Here is a 16,407-nt window from a genome sequence, read left to right as displayed (position 1 = left end):
ATAGAGTAGGTGGCTCCCCATAGCTGCTTCTGCTTTCAGTCTGTTGTGATTTGTTACCTTGGTTGAATCTATGAAGGAAAACCAGCCTTACAGAGCTCCGTAGTTAGAAAAGGGAAAACACTGGGGACCCATCTGGTGGGTTTGGAGGGCCCCAGAGGTCCTTGGGTCACATTTTGAAAACTCTTAGGCAGATAATAGTTGCACCTGGTACAACATCCAAGTGGTACAAAATAACATATGGGGACAGAAAAATCTACCTGTCCCCCAGCCACCTCGGTCCCTCACCAGATTCCACAATATCAGTGGTTCATGGAGCCTCTTGCTGGAGACACAGCACCTTCACATTTTGCACAGGGGCCTTTGCTCTTTCACGCAGGCCTGGGTATGTTTCGCACCAACACAGAAAGTTATATAGCATTCGAGGGGCCATAGCTAGATCCCACAACACAGAGAACATTCTTATAACCTGTATTTGCAGCAGCATGTGTTAAATATTTGTGAGAGAAATTCCTAGAAGTGGAATTAGAACAAAAGATACACACATTTCAATTCCAATAGGTATGGCCAAACAACCCTTCTTGGTGGGGGGGACCTGATTTCCACTCCCACCAGTAATGGGTAGGCATGGCTTTTCTTCCACAGCCTCATTAATACAGTGTGGGAACCAGATATGAAGTCAGGGGTCTGACTCCAGGACCTAGGGTTTCCCCACTAAACCTCAGGGCAGGTCTTAGAAGTCACCATCTGTCTGGGCAGCCCTCTATGTCCCGTGACCAATCAGCCAATGCTTACTGAGCATCTACTTTCTGAGTAGTGCTGGGTATACAGGGCTGTCTGCTCTGCAGCACCGCTCACCAATCTCCTGCCCCTGGTTTCTGACTCTAACTCATCTCTCTAGTCCTGGATTAAGTGTACATGCCTCTGCAAAGCACTTTGGACTCCACCCACCTTCCTCTGTACATCTCTGGAACCCTACACATGCTCCTATTCCACTAGACTGCGACCTCTAGACCAGGGTGTCTCACACTGCAGTGTGCAAACCAGTCCCTGGGGAATCAGGTAAATATGCAGAGTCTCCTGCAGTAGTCCTGGGTGGGGCCTGGCATCTGCATGTTTTGATAAGTGCTCAAATCTTGCCATGTTAAGTAGCAAGGGTCTAGCCATGATTCTCAAAGTCCAGCCTAAGCAAGATGCACGTGGGGGGAAATCTTTATTTCCAGCAATCTCCCAGGCCCCCAGACCTCACCCTGAGTTAACACCCAATTCCAGGCCTTACCCAATTCATCTTTGAAGTCCCATAAATGCCCAGTGCTTGACAGAGAGAGAGAGAGGAGATCAGAGATGTTTGACAAATGAAGTAGAAGGGAAGCAATATCAGCATGAGCCAACCATGTCATTTAGAGCTTTTGGACTAAATAGAAGAAGTGACAGGTACATCCATGTAACTGTCTGTAGCTTAGATTTGAGTTACAAAGGATCGGATCATTATCAACATATCAATCTGTTCTTTTCTCCCTGCCTCCCCACCAGGCTCAGTCCACAATGAGCCACTGCTCAGTTCTTGTGGGCATTTAGCTCTCAGACCTGCCAGGGTCTGGAGAGCTGCTCCCGGAACCAGCGCTTGCAGCCTCGGTGGCCAGGTTCTGGGGCTCTCCAACAGCAGGAAGCACCCCCAGAGACCTGTGTATTTGGGTGGGTCGGAGGGAGAAGAAGGCTGAGAGGGGATAATGGGCTCCTCCTTCATCAGTAGCTTGTTCCTTCTCATTCATAGGCTCTCAAATCCTGCCCCCAAGTGTCTGCTTGATGCTAAGCATCTCCCTGGGGCAGAAATAATGCAAGGAGCAGCTCTCCCCACGTCACCGTCATGCAGGCTCTGCCTGGGGAAGGCCGGGTGGAGGAGTTGCCTCCTGGTCTCCCCACAGAGAACCTGCCTCCCACGTGGTTGTTTATCCCATAATCTGTCAGAGTTTCCTTGTTCCTATAAACTGACGAGAGGAAGAGGTGGCGCTTTTTCTGTTAGATGCGTGACGCCTGGATGTGACACCAGCAGCCGTCTCTTGGCCGTAAGCGATCGGGTCTGAGTGTGCCAGAAAGATGGCAGGAGCCATGGGCCCTGGGTGAAGCTGAAGAGCAGCTAAATTTACCAACTCTGCAGCCATCTCACCTCTGAACACTCGCGATTTATCCATTCAAAATGGTTATTGAGCACCTGCTATGTGGGGATACAGCAATGAACAGAAGAGGGAACATTCCAGCCCTCAGGAAGCTGGCATTCCATCGGAGGAATACAGTGGACAATAACTAAGTAATTATGTATCTATCTATATATAACTAATAGCAATAAGTAAATATACATACGTCAGGTGAAAATGCGTAAATCAGGGGAGTCAGAGATGTCTATGGGGGAGAGGAGGAGAGATTCAGCTGGTCAGGGAGTATCTCACTGAGAAAGTACCATATCCATGTAGAAATGGAAGGAGATGAGGGACCAGACTCGCAGGCACCTGAGAGAAGGGCGTCTGCATAGAGGGAACAGCAAGTACAGAGGCCCTGAGGCAGACATGCACCTGATGTAGTTGAGGACATCCCAGGGGGCCAGTCTGGCTGGAGCGGAGGGAACAAAGGGGAGAGTTATGGGAGATGAGGTCAGAGAGGCCATGAGAGCCAGGCAGCATACCGCCTCGCAGGCCAGCATAAAGACTTGGCAGGGAAGAGCCTGACCTGAAATACCTCTCAGAGAGTCACTCCGGCCATCACATTGAAAAGAGACTGTGGTCTTGAGTGGTTTGGATCAAAGTTGGGGCAGTGGATGAATGAGGAGGATTTGGATGCTTCCTATGTCTTGAAGACAGAGCCCACAGGTTTCACGAAAGGATTTCATGCCAAGTTTGGTAGAGTTGAATCAAGTATAACTCCAAGGTTTTGATAGGATGGATGGAAAGGACGGAGCAGTCATTTACCTCTAAATCAAGGGTGACCATGGCAGCAAACAGTTTTGGGGAAAGGTCAGACATTCAGTATATGACATCTTCTAGAAACCTAAGTGGAGATATTGACCAGAGGGTTGAATCCTGGATTTGAGGGGAGATCGTGGGGCTGGATATGTACATTTGAGTGTCTTCAGCAAGAACATAACATTTAGAGCCATGAGAGAGAATGATGCCACCAAAAAAGTATAGTTAGCAAAGAAAGCGGTTCCAGGACTGTGCCCTGGAGCATGCTGAGTTTAAGAAGTTGGAATATTGGGCAGAAACCAGCAGTAGGAACTGAAGAGTTGCCAGTAAAACAAGAGAAAACCCAGGTGGGTGTGATGCCCTACACACCCGGGGAGAGGGATAATGGTGTCAAATATGCGGAGTGGTCACCCCCACCCCCTCACTCCCACCAAAACTTAAAACTCTCAGAGTGGCAGCATCTGCCTCTCAGGGATGACTTCCTGCTGTGGCGGGTGGGAGGGCTTCAAGGAGGAGGCAGTCCCTCATTTGACCCAGGCAGGATGGGAGGGCTCCAACAGGGATGTGCCCTACCCTCTTTTACTTTGGGACATGACCCAGCACAAAAGGGCTGCTGAACAGAACAGAATCAAGGGACTAGTGGACCAATTTCCTTTGGCTGGTCAGGTTGGGGTTTGTAGGATGCTAGGGGGTGAAAAAGCCTAGGAAAGGCCAGGTAGGCAAGGAGAGGCAGAGATTAAGGGCGGCCGGGCTACTGGCTCGGAACCACTTGTGTTTCCCAAAGGTCCTCTTGTCCATCTGGGCACACTGGCCCACCAGACTTCAGTGTTCTGGATGTGGCTTAAGATCAGAAGCAAGCTCTTTCACTAAGTAGCTAGTCAGCATGTCCCAGGCTTAGGTGACAGAGATCCACACGGCAGTGAGACTGTTGTCCCCTCTCTTAGAAATGAATATTCTGGGGCAGTGTTTGAACCTGAAAAGTGTGCCTCAGTGACAACCAGGCTCCATGCAGTCAAGGAACCCAGCCCTGCCCTGCCGTAGCTAAACAGAACATAGTGTTTCTGAGATGCTGAGGTTCAGACAGGAAGGGAGAAATAGAAACAGGGCTTGGCCAGGATCGGACGTCACAGATAAGGCACAGACAGGAAGTCTGTGAGATACAAGAGAAGGGGCCAGAGGACCTGGTCATGGCGTTGATCCTGGAAGGAGCATTGAATTAAGGAACCAGAGTCCTAGATAGAGTCTTGTGGCGTGCTCCTTACTGATACTTCCATCTGTTCCCACTACATCGGGGGCTACAGCCGAGTGCTGGGTCCTGTGCGCTGATGGAGAAGACTCTCCTGGGTATGATGTTCAGAGACAAAAGCCAAATGGAAAACAATGTGTATCATATGCCCCACTATGTTAAAAAAAAGCAGTGTGTATGTACACACCCATGGGCATGCACAGTACAAGGTTTGTCTCCCACCATAGAGGACCTGGATGTGGGTGCTGGCAAGGGGAGACTGAACAGGCCACAGAGCCGCCTCTTGTTTGGACTTAAAGCTAAAAGTGAAAGAAATCTTCCCAGCTCACATCTGGTCCATCCCAGCCATCCTGAAGAGATCACATGAGACTTTGGGCCAGAGCTCAGGGAAAATACAGATCCGTGGTTCCCAAACATAAGCATTCATAGGAATCCTGCGGAGGGTTTATTAAACAGATTGCTGGGTCCCACCCGAAAATTTCTGAATCAGTAGGTCTGGGATGGGACTCCAGAGCTTGCATAACTAGCAAGTTCCCAGGGGGTGCCCATGCTCAGGGTCCTCACTTGGAGAACCTCACCCCCTCCCTCCCCAAATGCACCTTGGCCCGGGGCCATGATAAATATTGTTCCTTATTGTAGTGACTTGCTTAACTAGCTGTGACCCTTGCTAAGCTGTGGGTTCTTGTCTGCCTCTCTTGTCACTGCTATATCGCTAACATTTAGCATGGTGCCGGGCACCCAAGGAATATTTATTTAATGAACAAGTACGTTTGCCTCACATGTCCTTTCTGTGGCATCCCACGGAAACCTAGAACAGAGCTGGAAGACCAGCCAAGGACTAGAGCCTTGTATTGACCTGTCTCTTAACCTTAGACAAGACCAAGGAAGAGACAGGCCTCACAAGCCTCCATTCTCTGAAAACTGACCTACCAGTAAGTACAGCAAAGAGCCAGGTACATGCAGACCTCACATTTACTGCTCTGGGGTTGGGGCTGAGAGATGATCGGTTTGGCAGGGCCCCCAGTTTGGCTAGCAGGGAAGGTGTTGGGGGCTCAGGTGTGCTGTTCAGCATGCATCTGAATTCCCTGAGCATCAGCGTGACTGTCAATACCCTGTGGCCACACTTCAACATGCCCCTCTACATGCTGCAGGCTGCTTCCTGAGAATGCAGGGCTCCCTGCCTGGTGAGCAGGCTTGACTCACATGCAGGGCAGACTGGACACTAAAATACCATGAGAAGCAGCCCTCAACCAGTGGAGGGCTAGAGTTTTGATGGATACATACCATTTCCTCACCTCTCCAGCTTTGCAGTTGGGGTGACTCTGAGGAGCCCCCCAAGCTCCCCAGTAGGATGTAGTTCCACTTGCCTACTGCAGTGAGGGCTCTTTAACATGCTCTTCATCGGCAAATTCCCTACTTGTTACCTGCATTCTGTCTCAGGGTTTGTAGCTAGAAGGGAGGGCCCAGATTAAGAGAGGCATCATTAATGTCTCAAGCACTACATGGAATCATTCATTCATATGAATGTATATATCTTCATTTAATCCTCTCTATAAAGTTGGCATCATTAAATTCACTTTATAGAAGAGGAAAGAAATATTCGAGAGCTTAAATAACATGTTCTAAATTAGTAAAGGTAGACCTAGGATTTGAATGCAGGACTGTGATTTTCAAAGGTCATTAGCACTTCCCCCTTGATGCCCTGCCCTCTGCACAAAGGCATCAAGTTCCAAGGCCGTAGCTATCTTTGTCAATCTCATTGTCTGCCATCTTGCTCTTTCCCCTGTAGACAGTCTGCCAAAATGGAGATCCCCAACCCCAGTAGAATCATGAATGCTCTGTTGAAGGGGAAACTCAGGCACCTTGCCTAAAGTCTTCATTTTACAGATGAGGCTTGAAGGGACATGTGACAGTTTCAAGGAACATTCACACTTACAGTTTCTGAAATGGCACTTTGCAGTGATCCTATGAGGAAGGGCAGGCAGAGTTCCCCTTCCAAAGAAAGGGAAATGGGGACTGAAAGGGACACAGGTGGGGCAGCCAAGCAGCTGCTGGTAGCCTGGGGAGAATCCTAGTCAGTGTCACTCGACATACATCTTTCCTTGGGCCAGGAGCTCTGTAATATTTGTCACATACAACTTGGCTTGTGCATCCTCCTATGCACTTAAGGATTCAGTGTTCTCATTGGATGACTTGGGAACCAAGATTTAGAAAGGTGTGATCTCCCCATGTCTCAGGTGGAGAGCTGAGATCTGACCTGCATGTACCATTGCATGAGACAGGAGCTGGAGATCAGAGAGGGACAGCTGAAACCCAACCAACAGCCTTGAACTCATTCCAGGCTGGGCGTTCCTGAGGCAGAACTGCTCTGTGGGGCTTAGTGGGGGAGGGAGGGGGGCACGGGAGGGATGGTGGGAAGTCAGAGGTGGAGGTTACTGGAGAGCAAAAGAGAAGCTGCTGCCTCTCTCTGGCTGTGGCAGCCAGATCATTTTGAGGAACAGGACAGGTTCCGGTTTAAATGCTTCTATTTGCAATCTTTAAGAAAAAGGCTACTCACTGACTAAGAACTCTAGGGCCTGCCCCTAATCTCTCTCTCTCACACACACACACACACACCTGCCCCCAATCTCTCTCTCTCTCTCTCTCTCTCTCTCTCTCTCTCTCTCTCTCACACACACACACACACACACACACACACACACACACTCCCAGCCTTTGACTGATATTTAGGAACCTCTCTTACCAGCCTTACCCAACTAAACTCCGCCCAGCCCACACTACCCAATCCCCTTAAAGCAGAGCTTCCCAGGGAGAAGCACACTGAGTGAGCAGAGAAAATCCTTCAAGGGAACCCAGCCTTGAGGAACTAGCCACTGCTAGGCGTTGTGGCCATTTGGGCCACTTAACCATTCAAAAAGAAGAACTTTGCCCCACTCTTGTCATTCTGAAGGACCGTGAACCCTGAAGTCCTATATCTCTCATCGTACAGGAAGCTGAGTACTTCATACTCAGTCAGGACCTTGAACCTTAAATTCGTAAGACTCTAAGGGCTCCAGAAACAAAGACTTCATAAGACAAAATCCCTTGAGACCAGAGTAAGTAGCACTTGTCTTTTCTGTCTTGCCAGTTACTCTTGAGGACAATCTTGTTTGAAGGTGGGCTTGCAGCTGAGGAGACTGTAGTCCTCACATTGCAGGACATAGTTTACCTGTCTGTCTCCTCAAAGGCGGGGGAGTTCTTTGAGGGCCAGGCAAATGGCCCATTGGTGCATCTGAGGCAATTAATTGTATAGCAATACTAAGAATGAGTGTATTTAAAAGACTGGTGCTCAGATGTAAAAGAGGTACTTTTTCCTAACAAAAGGAAGCTTTCTTGAATGATTGATTGTTGGTGACTGATTAAGAAAGCCACGTTTTCTTATGTCAGTTAAGAAAGATGCTCTCTGGGGAAAGCTATTCAAGAGGAAACTATCTGTCACATTTCTCCATGTAACGGAAAACAAAGCATGGTGTATGAAGAAGTTTTAGCAGAGGGAAATGCTAATTAGAAAATGCTTTGCAGGTACAAGGATGATTTGATACTGAACCAATTTCTTGAGAAGACTAGAACCAAGCAGCCTCAAAATCAGGACTCCTGACTGTATTTGGAGGAGTTACAATTTAGTCCATCTAAAGGCAGGGAGATGACCTCTTGGGATGCATCCATTCTGTTCTGCTAACAGAGAGGCAGGTCAGAATTTTATTCTGAAGATAGAGATGCATGAAGGGTTACTTGAGATATCTGTCTCAACTGTTCCTCCATAAAATCTAGAGGGTCCCAGATTTTCAGAGCTGGAAACTCCTAGAAATTTATATAGCCTGCTACCAGGCTGTGTGACCCTCTCTGATCATGTAGTCCCCACTCTGACTTACAGGGTGGCACTAGGCTATTCAGACTGTGGGACAGTGATGTGATGACAGAGATGTGGCTCTCCTGAAAAAAGCCCTAATTCTAGTGTTTGCCAATTTCCGTGGTGTAAATATTCCCACTATGGTAGATTTCAAGCTATCAATAGGCTGATGGTGGAGTTGGAAAGAGGCACATGATTGGTTCTTATGAACTAGTATAAGCCAGCTCCTGCACTCTACCAAGCCTGCATGCCTTACAATCACAGAGACCTTCTCTTCTCAAAGACTTCAACTCCCAGGCTAGAAGACACTGGCACTGGAGGCTTCCAGGGTCCAGGGCTATAGGTGACCATGGCATGAAGATCTTGGGGTAGATTTTTGCAGCAGGCTGCAGCAGGGCTGGCAGATGGGTTGGCAACATGGTCCTTTAGTCTCTCCTGCAAGGCCCACCCCTGGCCATCTCCCTTTGGGAGCAGTATGTCCTGGGTTTGTTGCATGGTGTCCAATAAGCTGGAACTGCAGGTGGTGGGTACATGTGGAGATGACTCTCTGTTCAAATGGCACCTGACAATGGTGACTTGATTCACCTTCATCTTTGCTAAAATTCCCCAGCAACTGGGCTCATGGGCTCAGTCTTGCACCAGCTGCTCTTTGTGCTTCCAAGCTGCTTGCTGCTTACCCTATAAACCCACTGGCCCGCACAAAAGTGCGGGCTACCAGGCTGAGCTATCCACACTGACAGTGGCAGCAAAAATCAGAAACTGCCAACACAGTTTGGTCAGTGACAGCCAGCCTGTCTTTCTCCAGAAAGACAGCTGGTCAGGTCTAGACAAGTCCAGAGAAAGAGAGCCATGGGGATGGATTTGACAGGAAATGACACCCCTCAGCTAGAGTGTCTCATACCTTCAATGTGCCTTAATTTCCAAGGACCACTGAAGAAATGTGAATTCTGTAAGCAGGAAACATTTATTAAGCAGTGTAGAAGGAAGAACACTAGAGATTCCAGATTCCAGATGGGAATTATAATGTAGGAACCCCCTACTATACTAATTGGCATTTAAGTCAGATCAATTCAGATTGGTGGTGACATATTGAAAAAGTGCAGTTCACACGGAAGGGGCTGTCGTTTTCCATCATTGTCAAGCAGAATTCAATTTCCAAATTAACTCTGGAGAGACCTGATAGGGGCAGTTGGGAAATGAGGTACATCAGCCAGAATACGATTGGAGCCTGGGACGTTCCTGATGGTGACAGGCCTCAGAGAAGGGCCACTGCAGGGAAGGAGGAGCCCTAATATTCACTGAGGGCCCAGTAAGTGCTGGGGGTAGCTTTTACTTTCCAGGAGCCCTGCCCTGCAAGGTAAGGGTTATTTGCCCACGTTCCAGATGAGGAGCTGAGGCTCAGAGAGGTAGGTTAACTTATCCATGGTCATACAGATGGTGGGTTACACCAAAACCCATGCTTCCTTTGGGGAGGTATGCTCAACAACTGCAAAGGATTGAAAAGGTGCACTGATAAGCAAGGGCTGATAAGGGGGTGGCCTACAAAGTCCCCTGCAGTGGTTCTTTTGTTTGTGTTTTTTGTTTTTCAAGGCAACTCTGAGTAAAAATACCTAAGACTTATTTCAACAGACTCCAGCTGCTACCTGGTTGCTGCATGGCACTTCATCTGGAGGCTGTTCTGAGCATTTCCCCCTCTGACCCCTTCTTCTCATGAGGTCACTGTACTTTCCTCTGAATGCTCCTCACAGCTCTCACAGAAGTCCTACTGAGTCACCTGTAGACTTATTTCTGCCACGTCAGAGTCATGTAACATGAGCCAAGCTGAGCTGACTGGTGCCCTCAGCATCCTCATCTACCAAGGGATGGGGGTGGCCTTCTAGAATTTCACTATAGCAACACGACTGGTGTTTGGAGTAGGATAATTTTTCAATTACAGGACGTCCTTGTCCATGCCTGCCAAGTGACAGTAAAATCCCTTAGTCTTTATGGCCAACGAATAAAAATAAACAAAAATGCCCACACATTTTTGTGCGTCTCCAGGGCACTATGTCGTCCCTGGTTGAGAACCTTTTTTAGCTCCCCAAACCATGAAGATCCATTTATAAATATTTGACTTTCAGGTAGGACTGTTTTCCCTCCCAGAGTCCTTCTAAGCGAGGTGGGGCAGGGATGGGGACAAGCATCATGATTAATTTTTCTTGCCTATGATAAAAAATGCCAAGATATAAATAGTTAATAAGAACAGGAGGGACTCCATCTTAAGGCCAAGACTCCATTCTAAAAGCCAGGGAGTTAGACGGTAAGATGTGGTAATCAGCCGACAACCGACCCTATCTTAAGTCAGGGCAAGTAGTCCTAAATGATATGACCCCACTGCTTGAGGGTAACCACAATCGTGGAGAACAGAATCAAGAATTCCTTGTGTTAAGCTTTTCTTACAGAATATCTAGAGAACTGACTATGGATGGTGACATAATGTCTCTCACTGGAGATGGACATCACAAGGCCACAAGTCAAGCCTATGCCACTGCAGCCCTTCACCCCACCTTTTGACCATTCTCGAAAGCCTTAAAAGACAGCATCCTAAGCCCTTATGTGTGCCTCCTGTCTGAGGTTGCTCACACTCCCCTTTCTCTGAGTGTTACTTTTCGCCTTGAATAAAGACTTCTTCTCACTGCTCATAATTGCATTTTGTCTCTGCGCTCTTGCAGTGGTAAGCATCCTTGTTACTTCATTATTTTATTCTATTTTATAGACTTAAGCACAAGTCTTCACTCTCTCTGCCCTACTTCAGACAAGTAGGGAAGGGCTACTAAGATATGATTTGGGCTTGTGAGTTCCCGTCGCCTGGGTGACCCAGACAGACCTGCAGCTGTATGATCATGCTCTTTAGTAGCCTGCCCAAAAATCTCCTTTCTCTGCCTTTTGGAAATTCTCAGAATGTAATCTCCCTCCATCCAGTGCTCTGTGGCTCCCCCCAATCCTTGAGTAGTAGGGACTCAGTTCCCATGCTGTGTAGATCCAAGCAGATGCTGGACTCCAGGGGACCCTGGCTTTAGGAGTTGGCAAGGGATCTGCCCTGTGTCGAGCATTTCAGTGAGCTTCCCTTTTCTCCCTCTGCTTTACCTTGTTGTCTGCTGCCTGTGCAGCTGCTGCCATTCACTACTACTCTCACTTTAATGAATTCCTTCCTTATCTACACTCGTCCCACCTGGTGGAGAATTCTTTCTGGATCAGAGTCAAGAACCCTCCCCTGCCTGGGACTGAGGTTTCACCTGTTATGCCAGGAGAGACCTCCCCAGATGCGACTGCCTGACAACATAAGGACCTCATAGGGAAAAGTCATTGCTCGGTGATAGGAGGCAGGAAAGCCAGTGGTTTGGGGAATGGGCATGAGAGCAATACATGCCTGGGTTTGAGTTCCAGTTCCAGCAAGATATGTGTCCCAGCCACTGTGAACTTCTGTGTTATCACCTCTAAAGTGGGGCTGGGCTGAAGGAAGCACCTCTGAAAGGTTGTTTAACAATAGGTCCCATGCCACGTCCATGGAAGGCATTAGAGATGCCAGGCAATCCCACCTGGGGAAGTGTCTCCCTGCATGCTAGGTGAAACTTCAACCCAGGAGAGGGTCCTTGACTCTGACTGAGAAAGAATTCACGAGCAGGTTGAACAAGGGCAAGCAAGAAGAAATTCACTAAAATGAAAGTAATAGTGTGTGTCAAACTTGCATAGTGCCAGGAAGAGAGGCCTTTTATTTGTGTAGCCATGCAGCGAATGGAAAGCAAGAAAGAAAAAAGGGGAGAAAAGGAAAGTTTGTTGACCTCCTGTTTGGCTAGGAGTGCCAACTCCTAACGCCAGGGTCACCAGGCATCCAATGTCTGCTTGGATCTGCATGGTGTGGAAATTCTGCCACCCCAAAATTGTGGAAGCCATAGAGCTCTGGATGGAGTGAGTTTATGCTCTTGGAAATTTCCAAAACAAAGAAAAGGAGATGTGCAGGCAGGCTGCTAAAGAACACAGTCATATTTCTGGAATCCCACCTGGGTTCCACAGGCAACAGGAACACACAAGCCCCCTAATCAGAGGTCCCTGAAGCCAGTTCCCTACTTGTCAGAAATAAAACAGGGAGGGAGAAAAGAGTTGCATTTAAGACTAGAATGACACCACCAGTGATGGAAAGGGATCTCTTGTTAACCTCCTGGCTGGCTTGAAAGAATTCAGAAACCAATTGCAATAAGCCAAGCAACAAAAGATTTTATTTAAAGCAAAGTACACACTCAGAGAAGGGGAGTGTGGGCAACCTCAGAGAAGAGGTGGCAAGCAGACTTTATTCAAAGGGAAAGTAAGGTTTTATTTAAAGTGACTGCACACACTCAGATAGGAGTGTGGGCAACCTCAGATGGAAGAGGCATGCGTAAGGATTTATGGTTTGGGGTTTTATAGGGCCTTTAGGGTAGGGGTTAATATAACATGGGATGTATGTAAGTTATTGATTTTTGCTTTGAAGGTTTGTCTTAAGAATAGGGTTTTCCAGGTAACCATGTTGATTCATGTCTCCAAATTCTTTATCCATCAAAGTTGACAATTTTCTGCCAGTTCATTATGCTCCAGAAGTCTGTTCCTTGTCTTGGATACAGACATTACTTAATTGATGAATGTGACTAGAAGAAGGAAAACATGAGAAGAAAAATAACATGCTAAAGTTTATGTTAAAGAGTAACCTGGCCTTTGTTTTCAGGCTTAGTAAATTTTATAATGGCATAATGTTTGTCCCATGCCCCTGCTCTACAGCTGCTGAACTTTTCCTTCATACTTTATGCCAAAGCAATTGAACTGATGACTTTTGCATGCATTTGTTTATTGTGTGCACCGCCTGTTAGGCTATGGGTTCCACAAAGGGAGAGAGAACCTAGGTCCCCCTGGCTCAGCATTGCATCCCAGGGCATGGTACACAGCAGGCACTTGGTAAACAGCTGTCTAGTTGGAGACATATAACCATTGTCTTGTTTTTGTTGTCTAGAGCCCACTACCTCTAACAGCAACATACAGAACCCATTTTCTTTAACTCGTGGGAGAAGCCAGGATGGAAATGTCAGCCACCTCAAAGGACTATGCCATGACCACAGAATATAACTACGAGGATGCAACCCCATGCCAGAAGGGAGAGGTGAGGGACTTTGGGGCCCAGCTGCTGCCTCCTTTGTACTCTCTGGTATTCATCACTGGCCTAGTTGGCAACATTCTGGTAGTCCTGGTCCTCATGCAATACAAGAGACTCAAAAGTATGACCAACATCTACCTTTTTAACCTGGCCATTTCTGACCTGCTCTTCCTCCTCACACTGCCTTTCTGGATTGACTACAAGCTGAAGGATAACTGGGTATTTGGTGATGGCATGTGTAAGTTCCTCTCAGGGCTTTACTACATAGGCTTGTACAGCGAGATCTTTTTCATCATCCTGCTGACCCTTGACAGATACCTGGCCATCGTCCATGCCATATTCGCCCTGCAAGCCCGGACTGTCATCTTTGGTATTGTCACCAGCATTGCCACCTGGGTCCTGGCCATCTTGGCTTCCATCCCAGACTGGCATTTCTCCAAAACTCAGTGGGAGTTCTCTCATTATACCTGCAGTCTTCATTTCCCCTATGAAAGCCTAAAAACGTGGAAAAAGTTCCAGGCTCTGAAACTGAACATCTTGGGACTGGTTTTGCCACTCTTGGTCATGATTGTCTGCTACACAGGGATTTTAAACATTCTGCTCAGGCGGCCAAGTGAGAAGAAATCCAAAGCCGTCCGTCTGATTTTTGTCATCATGCTCATCTTCTTCCTCTTTTGGACCCCCTACAATCTGTCTATGCTTGTTCATGCTTTCCAAGACTCCCTGTTCACCAGGGAGTGTGAGCAGAGCAAGCAGCTGGACCTGGCCTTGCAGGTGACGGAGGTGATCGCCTACTCGCACTGCTGCATCAACCCCGTCATCTACGCCTTCGTCGGTGAGAAGTTCCGCAAGTACCTGCGCCAGCTGTTCCACAGGCTTGTGGCCGTGCGCGTGGCTAAGTGGCTCCCCTTCTTCTCCCCTGGGAGGCTGGAGAGGGCCAGCTCCATGTCCCCTTCCACAGGGGAGCACGAACTGTCTGCTGGGTTCTGACTCAGGCCCCTGGAGGCAGATCCAGGACCAAAAAGGGTCACCTGCCAGGCACACTGCCCTGAGAGGAGGCACTGCGGCTCTCCTGGCGGGATTCTGACCCCCTGCCGTGGCGTGGAATTGCAGCCCCTTGGGGTTGAGGTCGCTTAAAGGTGGTCTAGATTAAATCACTTCCATCGGCTTGAGTCTTTTCCTTGTCTTTTCCATAAACTCTTTCCTGGTGGAAAGGAGGTGAGTGAGCCAAATGGGACATTCTGAAGACTGGGACAAAGGGTGCCAGAGAAGGGCTTGGGCCCAAAGAGGCTTTCAGATTTGTGAACGTTAACATTTGTAAACAAAGTCACTGAACGTCCCCCACACACACACACTACCCCCACCGTCAATGCACTTGGAAATAGTGATTTCCACAGGTAACTCCGTTCTGAGCATGGAGCCAATCAGGAGCCAGCAGCCCCCCACCCACCCCACCCCCACATGCACTGCAGTGTTTAGATCTTGGAAACCCTGAGCAACACAGAACTCGTGAGGAAGAACATGAGGCCTAATGGGAAACAGGATTGGGCAACTGCTATTGGCAGTGGAACTAAGAAAACCCTAATAAGAATGTTTACATTCCCTAAAATCAAACAATTTAAGTGGTGGCTAGACACAGCCCATATGTATAATACACTGTAATTCTTGAAATAGCCAGAGAGGGGAGGGAGTCATTATTCCCATTTTTGCCATTCCTTTCCTTCTGAATATATTTAAGGATCTCCCTTCCCTGTAGGCTGGGTGATCCGGCAGTGAGCTCCGACGGCTTTATTTCAGAAACTGCTCGCAGGCTGAAGGAGGAGGCGCTGGTTACCCTCTGCGGGCCCCGCCTCACCCCTCTGGCCCCGTGGGTCGGAGCTCTGGCGGCCGCCTCGGACCCTCAGCAGGAAACCGACCAGTGTGTGAGGCGCCCGTGTTCCGGGCTGGGAAGGAGGAGAACGTCTCCCGGGAAGGGGCAGGGAGTGGGGGGCGGGGGGAGCTCCGCAGGAGCTTGGGGGGGCCCTTAACTCAAAGGGGACTTGTCCCGACCTTCCTTGACCCCTCGTCTCCCAACAAGGGCCTCCTCTGCACCGTGTCTTTCTTCCTTTTTTGCTTGTATGTATATTTCCTTAAAAATAATTGTACCAATTGTTTCTAAAAAAGCTTAAAAAACACGAAGGAAAAAAACAAACATCGAAACCATCCATAAGCCCACTACCCAAAGACAACTATTGTACATTCTTTCAAGTACTTTGTTTTAGTTTGTCTTTTTCCTGCGCATATTTATGATTGTAACAAAGACGGACTTCAACTGTATCATTCTTCTGCTATTGCTGTTTTTAAGTAGTGGTATGTTGGAATCGCTTTCCCAGGCCAATAAATCATGTAAAGCATTGGTGTCCGTGCCTTCACTGAATTCTATTAGGAGGATTGCCTCTTAGTTTACTCCACCCATTTCCTCATTATTGTTGCACAAATCAGTTCAATCCAGGAACAGTGACAGAGGATCCACTCCACTCCAAGCGAGCTCTCTGAACCCTGGGAGGCACAGATGCAGGAGGGATGTCTGCTCAGTGAGGTGGACAGGCACAGGGGCGCCACCAGAGCCCAGGCAGGATGGGTGGGGCTGCTGCGGAGTCCACAGGGCCAGGCCAGCAGAGGGGAGGAAGGAACGCATCAGTCAGAAAGCAGCCCGGGTGGATGGGTGTCCGGTCTTACAACACAGCTGGCCTCCCTCTTTTTGAACACTAGAGTTGTGCTCTTATCAAGTCACTTTCGCCATCGGTCAGAGACCTACTGTGTTCACACGCCAACTTTATACAAAGAAGCTGGTATAGTGAAGGTTTGGAAAACTCTTGTCTGGGGAGGAGGAGGTTACACAGCCCTGGGATTATGCCTCCACACAGAAAATGTGACCAAACAGGATTTGGGGGTGAAAGCGGATGTCAGCTCTCCCCTTGTGAACTGGTTGCCCTCTCAGCGGTATGGAGAGAAGGAAGCTAGATGAAATTAAGAAACATTTGTCTGCTACTTCAGTAAAATAAGACTACAACAAAAAATAATACTCAAACCACAACAATACCATGATGAGGAATGTTTCAAAACATACTCCAGTTCCATTTTTGAAATAATGCTGATTTTCTAACTTGTTACAAAG

At 48.2% G+C, this 16,407-nt stretch overlaps 1 protein-coding gene across 1 annotated transcript; it reads left to right on the top strand.

Annotated features, from left to right (window-relative positions):
- The first annotated feature begins 6,936 nt into the window (after positions 1 to 6,936).
- CCR1 (C-C motif chemokine receptor 1) lies at positions 6,937 to 15,645 on the top strand. The gene is made up of 2 exons (XM_017666568.3): positions 6,937 to 7,295; positions 13,110 to 15,645. The coding sequence occupies exon 2, from the start codon at positions 13,173 to 13,175 to the stop codon at positions 14,238 to 14,240; it is 1,068 nt and encodes a 355-aa protein (XP_017522057.1). The 5' UTR covers positions 6,937 to 7,295; positions 13,110 to 13,172; the 3' UTR covers positions 14,241 to 15,645.
- Positions 15,646 to 16,407: the final 762 nt, after the last annotated feature.

The sequence above is a fragment of the Manis javanica genome, chromosome 3, assembly GCF_040802235.1.
Source record: "Manis javanica isolate MJ-LG chromosome 3, MJ_LKY, whole genome shotgun sequence".
NCBI lineage: Eukaryota > Metazoa > Chordata > Mammalia > Pholidota > Manidae > Manis > Manis javanica.
The sequence above is the reverse complement of the archived record's forward strand: the minus strand, read 5'-3'. Positions and strand labels throughout refer to the sequence as shown.